This window comes from Pongo abelii, chromosome 2, assembly GCF_028885655.2.
Source record: "Pongo abelii isolate AG06213 chromosome 2, NHGRI_mPonAbe1-v2.0_pri, whole genome shotgun sequence".
NCBI lineage: Eukaryota > Metazoa > Chordata > Mammalia > Primates > Hominidae > Pongo > Pongo abelii.
Genome location: NC_085928.1, coordinates 195,820,258 through 195,835,354, shown reverse-complemented (window position 1 = coordinate 195,835,354; position 15,097 = coordinate 195,820,258). Strand labels below are relative to the sequence as shown.

General features: G+C 47.6%; 1 protein-coding gene across 4 annotated transcripts in view; it reads left to right on the top strand.

The window, feature by feature from the left end:
- The first annotated feature begins 13,718 nt into the window (after positions 1–13,718).
- IGF2BP2 (insulin like growth factor 2 mRNA binding protein 2) overlaps positions 13,719–15,097 on the top strand; it is a 177,812-nt gene continuing 176,433 nt past the window's right edge. For 3 of the 4 annotated variants that reach the window (XM_024244035.3, XM_063721557.1, XM_063721556.1), the window contains exon 1: positions 13,719–14,010. In XM_024244035.3, the coding sequence (XP_024099803.2) occupies positions 13,833–14,010 (178 nt within the window). In that variant the 5' untranslated portion in view covers positions 13,719–13,832. 4 annotated transcript variants of the gene reach the window in all.

Genomic DNA, 15,097 nt, shown 5'->3' with positions numbered 1-15,097 from the left:
ATCCTCTCCTTCCTTCCACCCTCCAAAAGGCCCCAGTGTGTGTTTTTCCCTTCTTCTTTTTTTTGGAAACCAGAGTCTCTCTGTCACCCCGGCTGGAGTGCAGTGGCGCGATCTCAGCTCACTGCAACCTCTGCCTCCTGGGTTCAAGGGATTCTCATGCCTCAGCCTCCTGCGTAGCTGGGATTACAGGTGTGCGCCACCATGCCTGGCTGTTTTTTTGTTATTTTTAGTAGAGACAGGGTTTCGTCATGTTGGCCAGGCTGGTCTCAAACTCCTTGGCTTCAAGTGATTCACCTGCCTCAACCTCCCAAAGTGCTGGGATTACAGGTGTGAGCCACCACGCCTGGCCTGTTGTTCTCATCTTTTGTACAAGTGTTGCCATCATTTCGCTTCCACTTATAAGTGAGAACATATGGTATTTGGTTTTCTGTTCCTGAATTAGTTTGCTAAGGATAATGGCCTCCATCTCCATTCATGTCCCTGCAAAGGACACGATCTCATTCTTTTTTATGGCTGCACCAACAACCTTTTTATGGAGCTTGAGAAACTGACACTAAACTTCATACAGAAAGGCAAACATACAAGAATAGCCAGGAAAATACTAAGAAAAGAAAAAAGTCACAAGGGGGACTTGGCCTACCAGACATGAAAACATACCATAAAGCCTTTATAATTAAACAGTAGAGTATGGTAATATGGATAGACCAGTAGAAAAGAAAGTCCAGAAGTAGGACGAAGTACATATGAAACTTTAGTATGTAATAAAGATGGTGTCTCAAAACACCTGGGCCAAAAGGATTTTTAAAATAAATGGTACTGGAACAATTAGGTACTTAGAAGAAAAAGGTAAAAGGAGATCCATACCTCATACCATCGACAAGAACAAATTCCAAATGGATCAAGAATCGATCTATCTACCTACTTACCTACCTACCTATCTATTTATGTATCTATCTATCACCATACACATACTATTTTTAAAATGAGTAAATTTCTCTTTAATCTGGGGTAGGGGAAAGCATTCTAACTATAACTCAAAATTAAATAAAATGAAATAAAAGACTGATAAACTTGACTACATAAAAGTAAAACCTTTTGCATAGGAAGAAACACCATGAACAATGTAAAAAGATAATTAAGACCTGGGAGAAAATATTTGTAACACGTATCACAGACAAAAACCTTACATCCATAATATTTAAATAACTCATAAAAGTTGAGAAGAAAAATAGATCAAAACTCTTCAATAGAAGAATGGGCAAAAGACATGAACAGAGAATGTATCCCCAACAACAACAAAAAAGATGACCTTTAAACACATGAAAAAAATGTTCGTTTTCACTCATAATGAGAGAACTACAAATTAAAACTACACTGAGATACAATTTCTCACTTATCAGATTGGCAAAAAGTAAAAAGCGTAATCACAGAGTTTGTTGGCAGGCTGTTGGGAAACAGGCACTCATACAGTGCTGGTGGAATGCAAGCTGGTATAATCTCTATGGAGAATTTCACAATAAATATTTAACACACATACACACGCACAGTGCACACGTATTATTTTTTGACCTAGCAACCTTACTCCTAGGAATTTACCCTGAAGATAAACCTCCAACTATACATCCATACTAGGTTATTCATAGCATCATTTTTGTAAAATTACAATATATTGGAAGTCACTGACATGCCCATATATATGGCATATGAGTATTATGCAGCTGTTTAAAAAAGGAGAAAGATTTCTATGAACTGATACAAGATATCTTGTTAAAGGAAGAAAGCAAAGTGGAAAAGAGTATTGGCAATATGCTACCATTTTTGTAGGAAAGGAGGAAATATGCATGTATATGTTCATTTGTGTAAAAAGAAACACAGGAAAGGCTGGGTGCGGTGGCTCATGCCTGTAATCCCAGCACTTTGGGAGGCCGAGGCGGGCAGATCACAAGGTCAGGACATCGAGACCATCCTGGCTAACTTGGTGAAACCCCGTCTCTACTAAAAACACACAAAAAATGAACCGGGTGTGGTAGCAGGTGCCTGTAGTCCCAGCTACTCGGGAAGCTGAGGCAGGAGAATGGTGTGAACCCAAGATGCGGAGCTTGCAGTGAGCCGAGATCACGCCACTGCACTCCAGTCTGGCCGACAGACTGAGACTCCGTCTCAAAAAAAAAAAAAAAAAAGAAACACACAGGAAAGAGAAACCAGAAGTTAATACAATTGTTTACCCTCAGGGATTGGGTGGAAATTAACTGGACAGAATAGAAGGAATGGGGAGGGGATGGAACTCCTCTGACTATACATTCTGCGTTTTGCAATCTTGTTAATATTTTACTTAACAACAAAAACAAAAATAAAAACAACTAGGATGGCGGCGGGTGGGGGGGGTGGGTGGTGGTGGGAAATAAAGTAGAAGAAACAGAAGCGGCCTGACGTGGTGGCTCACGCCTGTAATCCCAGCACTTTGGGAGGTTGAGGCAGGTGGATCACGAGGTCAGGAGTTCGAGACCAGCCTGGCCAATACGGTGAAATCCCATCTCTACTAAAAATACAAAAATTAGCTGGGCGTGGTGGCGCATGCCTGTAGTCCCAGCTACTTGGGAGGCTGAGACAGAAGAATTGCTTGCACCTGGGAGGCGGAGGTTGCAGTGAGCCAAGATTGTGCCACTGCACTCCAGCCTGGGCAACAGAGTGAGACTCTGCCTCAAAAAAAAAAAAAAAAAAAAAAAAAAAAGAGAAGAAAAGAAACGAAACAGAAGCAAATGAATCAATCCAATTTTAAGTGTGTAAGATTGAATAAGTAAATATATTGTAGATAATGGGAGCCAGGTTTCTCACTATTTAAGGAAAGAGTTACAAATATGAAAAGTGGGAAGGAGAATCTTACAGTGTTTCACTGGAATCAGAAGTATCAGTGTGGGCTGGGTGTGGTGGCTCACGCCTGTAATCCCAGCACTTTGGGAGGCCAAGGCAGGTGGATCACCCGAGGTCAGGAGTTTGAGACCAGCCTAGCTAACATGGTGAAACCCTGTTTCTACTAAATAAACAAATATACAAAAATTAGCCAGGCGTGGTGGCGGGCACCTGTATCCCCAGCTACTCGGGAGGCTGAGGCAGGAGAATCCCTTGAACCTGGGAGATGGAGGTTGCAGTGAGCTGAGATCGCACCACTGCACTCCAACCTGGATGACAGAGTGAGACTCTGTCTCAAAAAACAAAACAAAACAAAAAACAAAAAAAGTATCAGTGTGAACTTGTGATTTTTTTTTTTTTTTTTTTTTTTTGAGACGGAGTCTCACTCTGTCACCCAGGCTGGAGTACAGTGGCATGATCTCAGCTCACTGCAACCTCTGCCTCCCAGGTTCAAGCGATTCTCTGCCTGAGCCTCCCAAGTAGCTGGGATTATAGGTACCTGCCACTATGCCTGGCTAATTTTTTTTTTTTGTTGTATTTTTAGTAAAGACGGGATTTCATTATCTTGGCCAGGCTGGTCTTGAACTCTTGACCTTGTGATCCACCCGCCTCGGCCTCCCAAAGTGCTGGGATTACAGGCGTGAGCTACTGTGCCCAGCCCAAACTTGTGATTTTTAATACAGCACTAGCCAGAATAGACAGGTGTAGGTCTATGTGTGTGTTTATATATATAATCTATTACCTACCTCCACCAACTAAGAGGGTGTAGAATCAATGATATTCCTGTAGCAGTGAGCATATGTAGCATGCAGATCTTGGTTTATAAACACTAAAAAGTACCTGGACTCCTTGGATAAGTGGTTGATTATAGGCAAGGCAGATAAAGTACAAACCTAAAACAATAACAGAAGTTCACATGTGCCAGCTTGAAGGGGCTCTTGCTGGCCAAATCTGAGACAATTTGAGCATCAAAATACTTACTAATAGTAAACATTTATGGCACTTTAAATACAGTAGGAATCCAGGCCAGGCGTGGTGGCTCACACAGCACTTTGGGAGGCCAAGGTGGGCGGATCACCTGAGGTCAGGAGTTTGAGACCAGCCTGGCCAACGTGGTTCAGAGCGACAGAGCCAGACTGAGCAAGACTCCATCATAAAACCAAAGGAAAAAAAAAAAGAATCCATTTGTCCACAGTGATACAATACATGGGATGAAGGGAAAGCTCTATGGTAGAAAGTCAACTAATAAATATAAAAGAAATGATGAAATCAGAATCACCGCTTGTCAACCCTAATAATAATTAATCCAAGCAAGACTCAACACTAGATAACTAAAACTCGTGGTTGAAATTTTGATGGGTAACAGAGCATCTACGTAGTTTCAAAATATCTCCCCAAGAGACACTCAGTAATTTTACAATGAAGAAACCTGATACATACTGACACACTGTCTTAACCAAGGGAGCGAAGTTAACATCACCAATAATGGGACCAATCAACAAGTGCTTCCAGAGACAATGCACATTATCTGACCACAATTATAACCTCTGCGGCATTCCTGCAAGACAATACGGCACATAAATCTAATCATAAGAAAACATCAAATTCATATTCAATGGCATTCTACCAAATAAACAGCCCGCAGTAATCAACATCAATGTCATGAAAAACAAAGAATGACTGAAGAACTGTCCAAATTAAAGGAGAGTAAAGAGACAAGGTAACCATACACAACAAATGATTTGGGATTTTCTTTTGCAATAATAATATTGACACAATTCATAAAATTTGAAATGTCTGCAGATTATAGTATCAATGTTTATTTACTGGTTTTTGTCATTGTACTGGGAATAGACTTTTTTTTTCTTTTTTGAGACATAGTTTCGCTCTTGTGCCCAGGCAGGAGTGCAATGGCATGATCTTGGCTCACTGCAAACTCTGCTTCCCGGGTTCAAGTGATTCTCCTGCTTCAGCCTCCCGAGTAGCTGGGATTACAGGCACGCGCCACCACGCCCTGCTAATTTTTGTATTATTAGCAGAGACAGGGTTTCACCATGCTGGCCAGGCTGGTCTCGAACTCCTGACCTCAGGTGATCCACCCACCTTGGCCTCCCAAAGTGCTGGGATTACAGGCATGAGCCACCGTGCCCGGCCTAATTTTTTTTTTTTTTTAAGCCGATACAAACTGAGGTATTTAGGCATATGATTCAGAGAAACATAAAATAAATGTTAACATTTGGGGAATCTGGGTAAAGAGTATATGGGACTTCTTGTAATATTATTGTGTATATATACACACACATATACATATTCTTTTACTTTTTTTTTAAATGTAGATTCTGGGTAAGCATATTAAGAATGTACTGTAAAACAAAACAAAAGAAAAATAGATTCGTGGGCTTCCACCCTGAAAATTCTGATTCAGGAGTTCTCATGGTAGGTCTTGAGAATCTGTATTTTTGAAGGTTTTCTTGGTGATTATGATGCACATCTGACAAAAATTAACCTCTGTCTCAAAGTAATAAAAATGTAACTAAACATCCATGTACCTGCCACCTACTTTTAAAAAACAAAAATTGGCGGGGCTTGGTGGCTCACGCCTGTAATCCCATCACTTTGGGAGGCCGAGACTGGCAGATCACCTGAGGTTGGGAGTTCGAGACCAGCCTGGCCAACATGAAGAAACTCCCTCTCTACTAAAAATATAAAAATTAGCCGGGCGTGGTAGTGCATGCCTGCAATCCCAGTTACTTGGGAGGCTGAGGCAGGAGAATCGCTTGAATCCGGGAGGCAGAGGTTGTGGTGAGCCAAGATTGCGCCATTGCACTCCAGCCTGGGCAACAAGAGTGAAACTCCGTGTAAAAAAAATAATAATAAAATTTAAAAAAATAGAAATTCTATGTGTGCCCTTCCATCTCCCCCATTCTCTTTTCTCCCTCCTTAAAGGTAATAATTATCCCCAATTTAGAGTTTGCTGTTCCCATGCATGTTTTTATACAATTATGCCACACAAATGTGTCCATATCAACAACAGAATTGCTTTGCATGTTTTCAAACTTTGTACAGATCAGCTATAGTGGCTCACACCTATAATCCCAGCACTTTGGGAGGCCAACGAGGATGGATAGCTTGGGCTCAGTCATTCGAGACCAATCATAGGGAACATGGCAAAACTCCATCTCTTCCAAAAGTATAAAAAATTAGCCAGTGTGGTGGCGCACACTTGTAGCCCCAGTTACTCAGTAGGCTGAGGTGGGAGGAATGTTTCAGCCTGGAAGGCAGGGGTTGCAGTGAGCCGAGATCATGCCACTGTCCTGCAGCCTGGGTGACAATGCAAGACCCCGTCTCGGGGTCAGCGGGGTGGGGAAGAAAGAAAGCAAACTTCGCATAACCAACATCCTTCTATAACTTTTCACTTAGCATATGTTTGGTTTTTTTTGTTTACGTGGTTAATGTTGACACATTGCCTATTTTATTTCATCCAGAAGTGAGGAGACAGTAATGATTCCAGAGAAAATGAATAAACATATGTCCCCTTTGACTCAATATATAGTAGTCAATTTACAGCTATGCCACAACGTACCAGTGTTATTGTTGACGGACATTTAAGTTTTCCACCATCACGGTGCTACAATGAATGGTCATATGTGTTTCTTCCACAAAGGGTGTGGATGTTTATTTTCTCTGGAGTCATCAGTTTTTACCTCTCCTCTAAATCACGCATGGCCATCATAGTAATTTAAGAAATACAGAGTCCATGGGCACAGGTGCAAGTATGTGGGCAAATATTTGAAGTGCTCTTCTGCTTGCTTCTAGTCTCTCAGTGAAATAGAAAGCAGGGTTATCAGCTGAGATCCTGGGTGGAGATGATCAATTAGAAGCTGAAAGTGAGATAAGAAATAACCATCTTGGAGACAGATTGCCAGGCCGTACTCAGGGCCTGTATCTTCAGCTTTGCTAGATACTGACGAATTACTATTCAGAGTAATTGTACCTGTGTATACTCTTGCAAGCAGTGGATGACTGTTTCTGATGCTCCATACCCTCACTAAGACCCTTGAACCATCAGAATTTTAAGATTTTTGTCAATTTGATTTTATGTACATATGTATGTATAAATGACAGGGTCTCGCTCTTGTCACCTAAACTGGAGTGCAGTGGCATGATCATAGCTCACTGTAGCCTGAATCTTTTGGACTCAAGGAATCCTCTTGCCTCAGCCTCCTGAATGGCTAGGACTACAGGTATGTACTACCACACCCTGCTAATTTTTAATTTTTTTTTTGTAGAGACTGGGTCTCACTTTATTGACCAGGTTGGTCTTGAACTCCTGGCCTCAGGCAGTCCCTCCTGCTTCAGGCTCCCAAAGTGCTGGAATTACAGGCGTGAGCCACCATGCCCAGCCAGTGAATAGTTTTAATTTCCCCAATTACTCATGAGTTGAGCTTGAGTTTCATCTTCTGTGAATTAGCCCATTCATACTCTTTGCTCGTTTTTCCAATGGTTGTCTTTTTCTAATTGATTTGTAAGATCTCTTTATGCAGTTTGGATAATACATCAGTGTTTACGCTATGACTGTACAAACATTTTCACTGTTGAGCCTATGACCATTGCTCCTTTCTTGTATGACCATGTATTTTTCCTTCCGTTAATGATTTCCTTGTTTTCCCACTTGTCTGGCTTTCCATATACTTGTGATTAATTTTTTCCAAATGCTCCAACATGTCTGCCATCCTATCAGAAATAATCATTATGCACTCATACAAATGAGTTCCATTTTGTTGTTGTTGTTGTTCCTTGAAGACCTCATTCTGAGCCATCTATCCTCTTGTTCCAATCTGTGCTGGTTGCTCGTGGGATGGCTGCATTGCAGGCATTCTGGATTTTTAAATTCAGAGTCTACCATGTTGGATTCCTTATTTCCCAAATCCCATGTAATCTTCTTCTATGGTTTTGCTGACACTTATCTCCCAGTAGCTTCCCCAAAATGGGCATGTCTGAATTCTTGCATATCTTTTTAAACTGATGGTCTCACTAGGTTTAGAATTCTAGATTGAAGATAATTTCCACTTAGTTTTAAAGGCATTGCTCTATTGACTGCCTAGTTTCCTTTGTTTTAGGAAAATACATTCTCATTCCTGTTCCAACTCCTTCGTATGCGACCTGTTTTGTCCAGATGCTTTTATAATTTGAGTTCAGAATTTCATGATGATGTGCTTTTTAGATCGTCTATCATTCATTTTGCTGGGCCTTCTGCAAACTCTTTGATCTGGAGATCCATGTCTTTGATTCTGAGAATCTTGTTTTGCATTATTTCTTCTGTCTTGTTCTCAAACATTTCTGAGTTAACATTTGGATTGGATTTCAGATGTGGAACAGATACTTTGTGTGTCTGTGCCTTTGCATATGCTATTCTTTCTGCCTAGGATGTATTTCCTCTCTTATGCCTTGTATTCTAGTAAATCCTTAATTATCCTTCAAAACGAAAATCAATTCTTTCCTGATGTTCCCTTCCCCAACACTAGGCTGAATGGGATGCTCTATCTTGTATGCTCACAAAGTCTACTGTGGCACCTCTAATGCCATGCTATGGTCTGTTTATACGTCTGCCTCCTCCACTGACCATAAATTCCTTGAGATCAGGATGATGTTTATTCATTCTGTATCCTCAGTGCTTAGCACATGAATAAATGAATTCAACAAGGGGATTGTGCAAGATAAATACCATCACATACATCTTCATTTAATCCCTTAGAGCAAACCTCAGATGGTCATTGTTTATTCAACAATATTACCCGAGCCTTTATTATGGACCAGGTTTCATACTGGCCAAAGGAAATTCAAACAGGAAAATGAGAAGATCTCATTCCTCCAGAAACCCACCATGTAGTAGGGAAGGCTTCCCTCCATCCTCCATGTTTACGAATTCAGATATAACTCACATATCATAAAATTTACTCACTTAAAATACACTTCGATGGTTTTTAATATATTCACAAAGTTGTACAACTATCACTAGACAAAATACTTTTTATCTGTACGAAGTGCTGCGTGTATCATGGGGCCAAGTCAGGGAAAGACAGGAGTTTACCAGGGGAAGAAATGCATTCCAGGTAAAGAGAACAAATGTGCAAAAAGACGGAATTCTGAAATGTCCTAGCATCTGCATAATATGAAACTGCAGGAGGAGGTGGGCTAGAGTTTATAGTGAGGAAACAATTGGGCTAGTTTACAAATGAGGAATCTGAAGCTCAAACAGGTGAAGTAACTGGCATAAGGCAATTATCTTATGCCAACTCAAGAAAAGGTGTCTAAGGCAGGGGTCCCCAACCCTGGTGCCATGGACTGGTACTGTGGCAGGTTAGGAACCACAGCAGGAGGTGAGGAGCAGGCAAGCATTACTGCCTGAGCTCCACTTCCTGTCAGATCAGCGGTGGCATTAGATTCTCATCAGAGTTTGAACCTTATTTTGAACTGCACATGTGAGGGTAGGTTGCATGCTCCCTGTGAGAATCTAACTAATGCCTGATGATTTGAGGTGAAGCAGTTTCATCCTGAAACCACCCCCCAATCTGTCTGTGGAAAAATAGTCTTCCATGAAACCAGTCCCTGGTGCCAAAATGGTTGGGGACTACTGGTCTAAGGGACATTACCCTACTACCAAATCATTCCTGATGCACAGGCAGGTGCAGGACCTTCTAAGAATTACCTCCAAATGTTGGTTTTGCCCCAGTCTTCCAGCAAATAGGCTTCACTTTTTCTTTCAACTTCTCACATTATCTAGAGACACTGGTTAAACTGACTACATTATCAGTTGAGCAAAAAAACATTCTGCTATGGCTTTGTAGGTTCAAAAGGATCGCTTGAGCTCAAGAGTTTGAGACCAGCCTGGGCAACATAGTGAGACCCCATCTCTTAAAAAAAATTTTAGCTGGGCATGGTGGCATGCATCTGTAGTCCCAGCTACTTGTGAGACTGAGGTGGGAGGACTGCTTGAGTCTGGAAGTTTGAGATTGCAGTGAGCCATGATCACCCCACTACACTCCAGCCTGGGTGACAGTAAGACTCTGTTTTTTTAAAAAAAAAAAAAAAAAAAAAGAAAAAGAATTAACACTTATGAACTCTTTGTTGTTAGACTAAAATGTTTTTTCCAGGTGTGTTTCAGGCCCTCCATGTGATTAAGAAAAAATTATACTTTCCTGGGCTTCAGTTTTCTTACCTGAAAAGGAGGATTAAGAAAGCTTGTCCCAGCCACCTTATCACTGTCTTGCCCAAAAGAATCGCTGGGAAACAATGAGGATCTGTACTGCCTTCGAAACTCTTGGGGAAAACATTAGTTAATTCATGCTTTAAAAGGTAATATGCCTACTATAAGATTTTCTCCAAATTTCTGACCTCTGTTAAACATTCATAAAATCTTGGCTTATCAGGCGTAAAGCTTATCAGGCGCAAACCAAGTCTAGATCAATCAAGATGATCTCTGTTTCAGCTCTCTGGGGGAGGGATAAGTAGGGGAACTCGAGAGAAAACAGGTAGAAAATAAGTTTTGCCTGGCAGGAGCGAGGCCTCTGAATTTCTGGCTTTGCACTTGGAGGCTGTCCTCTATTGTCTTCAAATGTCCCCAACCCCTTCTCTATCACGTGAAAAGTAACTCTGCATTCTAAGATAAGGCACTGCAGACGCTGCAAACCAGGGGTGCAGGGGAAGCATGCCCTCCATCACACTTACAGTTCAAGCCCTCCTTCTGCAGCCCTGCTGTTTCCCAAAGTCCAGCAGGACAGTTGACAACTGCAGCAAAGAGCAGTGATTTCTCAGAAAAAAAAAGTTTCAAAGTGACTTGGTGAAGCAGGGTAAGAAGAGTTCACCAGACGCCACCTGATATGGTTCGGCTGTGTCCTCACGCAAATCTCATTTTGAAACGTAGCTCCCATAATCCCCACGTCATGGGCAGGACGCGGTGGGAGGTAACTGAATCATGGGGGTGGGTTTTTCCCATGCTGTTCTTGTGATAGTGAGTAAGTATCACGAAATCTGATGGTTGTATAAAGGGCAGTTCCCCTGCACACGTGCTCTTGCCTGCCCCCATGTAAGATGTGCCTTTGCTCCTCCTTCACCTTCCGCTATGAGGAGGCCTCCTGGGCCATGTGGAACTGTGAGTCCATTAAAACTTTTTCTTTATAAATTACCCAGTCTTGGGCATTTCTTCAGAGCAGTATGAAAATGGACTGATACACCACCTCTGCCAAGAATCTGCACATTGTCTACTGCCCATGTGAAGTTGTTTTTCGTCTTACAGTAAGACCAAATAATTGATGTATCTAAAATGCTACAAAACAACAACACAGTTTTTCTAACCTGTTGGAGAGGAATGAAGCCAACTATTCCTACCACTCTCGTTTCTCCTTTACATGTACCTGTGAATAAGTAATAAGCAAACATGCTGTCCTATAATATAAAGGTGACCATATCAATTAGGAGCACATGTGTAAATAATCTAAAGATGGTTAGTTCAGTCTGCTGAGGTTTATGCATGCACAAGTCATGTTCGTGATTCTCTGATACAATTTAGTAAAGAAGCATCCACACCTAGTTTATCTATTACTTTGGGGATTAGTAACCAAGTTCATTCTCAACTCCTGGAGCAGTAAAATCCGATTCTTTTTCTAGAGAGAGAAAAAAAATGTGAATACTTGAGACAAAAGCCAGAATTCAAATAACTGCAAATATCTAGGTGAAAATGGATTCATTACTTTCTCCTCTCGACACCTAAATAATTAAGAAGATCTCCTTCTCTAGAATAAAGTATTCTAAAAGTTCATGAATTCCTGGGGGAAAGAAGAGAAACAGGCATTAAGTGTCTGACCACCCGTGTCTCAACACGCTAGGCAGTTATCCTTCTTGTAGCCCTCACAACAGCCCTGCGAGGACTGGTTATTTTATCTCCTTATAGATGAAGAAACTTAGGCTCGAGAATGCTGGAACATCTCAGGGCACAAAGATGGGGGCAGAGAGAAGGTCTGAGTCCGGGGCAGATAGGCCTTCCACTCCAACAGTGTTTACCAGACCAGAATCACCTGGGAGTACTTGCGGAAAATACAAAATCCAGCAAGCCCCGTTCCCTCCACGCCGCTCATCAACAGGAAAGCTTGGGAAAGACAATACTACTTCACGACCCAGTCAGGAGACCCGAACTTGTTCCATTCCTACATTCGTGACTTCTCCACCCAAGGACACCCCCCGCACCCGCGCCCCAACGCCCTCACAAAACCCAACATATCCGCGATCAAACCTTCAACTCTCCCCAATGGCCCCCAGAGGTCCAGAGCTTGGAATCTTCTTCTGCCTCCTCACCTCTGAATCCTGCCATTCTTCTCCCTCCTGTAGAATTTCATTTCCTGGCTGGGACCAGGCTCTAACCATCAGGCTTCCAGCCGGGCCCCGGAACTTGCAGCCCGCTCCAGCCTGTCTGGCTCCTGCCCGAGCCCCTCGGCTCCAGTCTGCTCTCATCCCAACCCTGCCTCTTCCGTCGGTCACGTTGTTTCCTCCGCTTGGAAGGACCTCTTTCCTCTCCGGGCCCTTCCCAGTGCTCGGGGAACTCCTACACAGCCTGCGCTCCTCCGCTTCCAGCCACCCTCGCCTCCCACCACCCTGGCTTTGGAGCTGAACCGGCCGCGCAGCCGGGCAGCGAGCATCCGTCCCCCGGCCGCTGACCCCAGCGCTCCGGCCTCGCCGCAGCCCCTGGCCCCTCGGCGTTCGTTTCCCCACCCGCCACCTGGCTTTCGCCGCCGCCGCCCGGGAAGCCCTCGGCACTTCCCAGAATAGAGAGCAGCTGCCAACGTCAGGCTGCCGCCTGCCGCGGGGTTCCGGACGCGCGGGGTCTGGGCGGAGAGAACGTGACTCCGCGCTGGCCTTCCGCCTTCCCTCCCCGGTCGGGAAACTGAGGCCCGGGACCGGGAACCACTTCCCCGCGAGTACGGTCCGCGAGGGCCCGGCCAACCCCGGTCCCAGGCGTCCCGACTCCCGCGCGCGATCCTTCGACCACACGCGCCGCTCGGTCACCTCAGAGAGCGTGGCGGGGAGCGGGTCTCAGAGCGAGCGCACGGCCCGGGAACGCGCAGGGCGCCAGCCCCGGCCAAGTCGCTGCGAAAGTTGTTGTCTCCCAGCCTGCCCTCGCCTCTCACCTCCGGGACACACCTTCCCGCTTGCCCTGGCAGCAGCGCACTCACATCCGGTCCACCTTGCGCACACCCCTCTCCGCGCTCACTCGCAGCCCCTCTCCCTCCCACGCCCGCGGCTCCCCGTCGCCCCCTCGCGCGCTCCCACCCGCGCCCGGGGCGCGCCTTCCCCGCCCCGCCGCTCGCCCGGCCTCGGCGCCGCGCCCGCCCGGGGTTCCGGCGCCCGGAGCCCCAGCCCGGGGCCGCGACCCGCTTCCGCCCGCCTGGCGCGGGGCCGGAGCCCGAGCAGCCACTGCCGAGCGCGGTGGGCGCGAGGCGAGGGGCGCAGCGGCGCGGGGCGGGGAGGGGGCGCTCGCTCGCTCCCTCTCGGCTGCGCACACGCCCGTACAAACTCTCACACAGACACACGCGGGGTGCGCTGCCGCCGCCCGCCGCTGCTCCTCCTCCCGCCACCGCCTTGAGAGGGAGAGAGAGGGAGGCAGAGAGAGCGCTTTGTCCGCGCGCCGCCGCCCGGCCCGGGACTCTGCCCCGAGGAGGCAGCCGCGCCGAGTCCCCGCCTCCGCCTCTGCCCCCGGGCGGGCCGGGCCGGCCGCGGTGGGGGGAGCCAGGCTGAGGGTGGGGGTGGGTGGCGGGCGGGCGGAGGGCGGGGAGGGGGGGCGGAGGAGGAGGAGAGACGAGGGCAGCGGAGGAGGCGAGGAGCGCCGGGTACCGGGCCGGGGGAGCCGCGGGCTCTCGGGGAAGAGACGGATGATGAACAAGCTTTACATCGGGAACCTGAGCCCCGCCGTCACCGTTGACGACCTCCGGCAGCTCTTTGGGGACAGGAAGCTGCCCCTGGCGGGACAGGTCCTGCTGAAGTCCGGCTACGCCTTCGTGGACTACCCCGACCAGAACTGGGCCATCCGCGCCATCGAGACCCTCTCGGGTGAGCACTCAGCGCGGCCCCCTCCCCCCGCCTCGCCCCGCTCAGGCCGGGACGGCGCCGGGAGGGAGGCCGAGTCCGGCGGGCGGCGCCCGGCGGCGGCTCCTGCGCCCGCACGCTCACTTCCACGCACCAGACCCTCAACTCTCGCCGCCGGCCCGCTCCTGGGACGGCCCGCTCCCCTCCCCCCACAGCTCTGGACTCTGCCCTCGCCCTCGGGGCCGCAGCCTTGGGGCGCCCCCCGTGCCGCTTCGAGGGCTCCCGAGGCTCGCCGGCTCCTTAGGGGCACCCCTCGTTCCCCTGGCGCCCCGGGCTGCTCTGAGCTTCCCCGCCCCCCACCCTTTGAGCGTCCCCCGTCTCACTTCTCCCCTGACCTTCCTGTCACCCCCTTTGTCAGGGTCCCCCCTTCCCCAAATCCAGCGTCTCTTCCTCCTCCCCTGGCCGGACCTTCTCTCTTCCAGTGCCTCGTGCCCAGAACCTCTCGCCCTCTGGCGTCTCCTGAGCCGCACTCTCCTTTCGAGCCCCCTCCCCACCTCGCCCCACGGCCCCCCACTTTTGGCACCCCCTCGGCGCCACCCTGGTGACCCCCTTCGAGATCTCGGGGCTCCCCCAGCCCCAGCCCTCGCACGACGGCACATCCCCTCGGTCCTTTCCCGAACCTCAGTCCCCTCTCGCTTGCTCTCTCAAGCGCTCCTATTTTTCTCTGAATTTTTTGTCCGATTTTATTGAGAAGAACTCGGGGCTGGGGGCTTTCCGCCGCCCGTCCCCCCGCCTCCCGCTCGGCCAGAAGCACCTTTTTACGAGGTGCCCTGTCTCAACTCGGTGGGGGCCAGGGTTGAGAACCGGGAAAGAGGCGACCGGGGGGCCCGCGAGCGCGCTGGAGCCCAGACAGGAGACGGAGAGCGACACACACACACACACGCGCGCGCGCACTCCCCAACTCTCCCCAGCACACGCTCCGCTCCCAGCCGCGCGGGCCCCCGGGCCCCGGCCGGCGCCCCCCGAACCCCTGCCCGGCAGGAGCCCCTTCCCCACCGGCGTGTGGAGTGGGGGCGGGGCGGCGGCGAGGCCAAGGTGACACCCAGGAGCG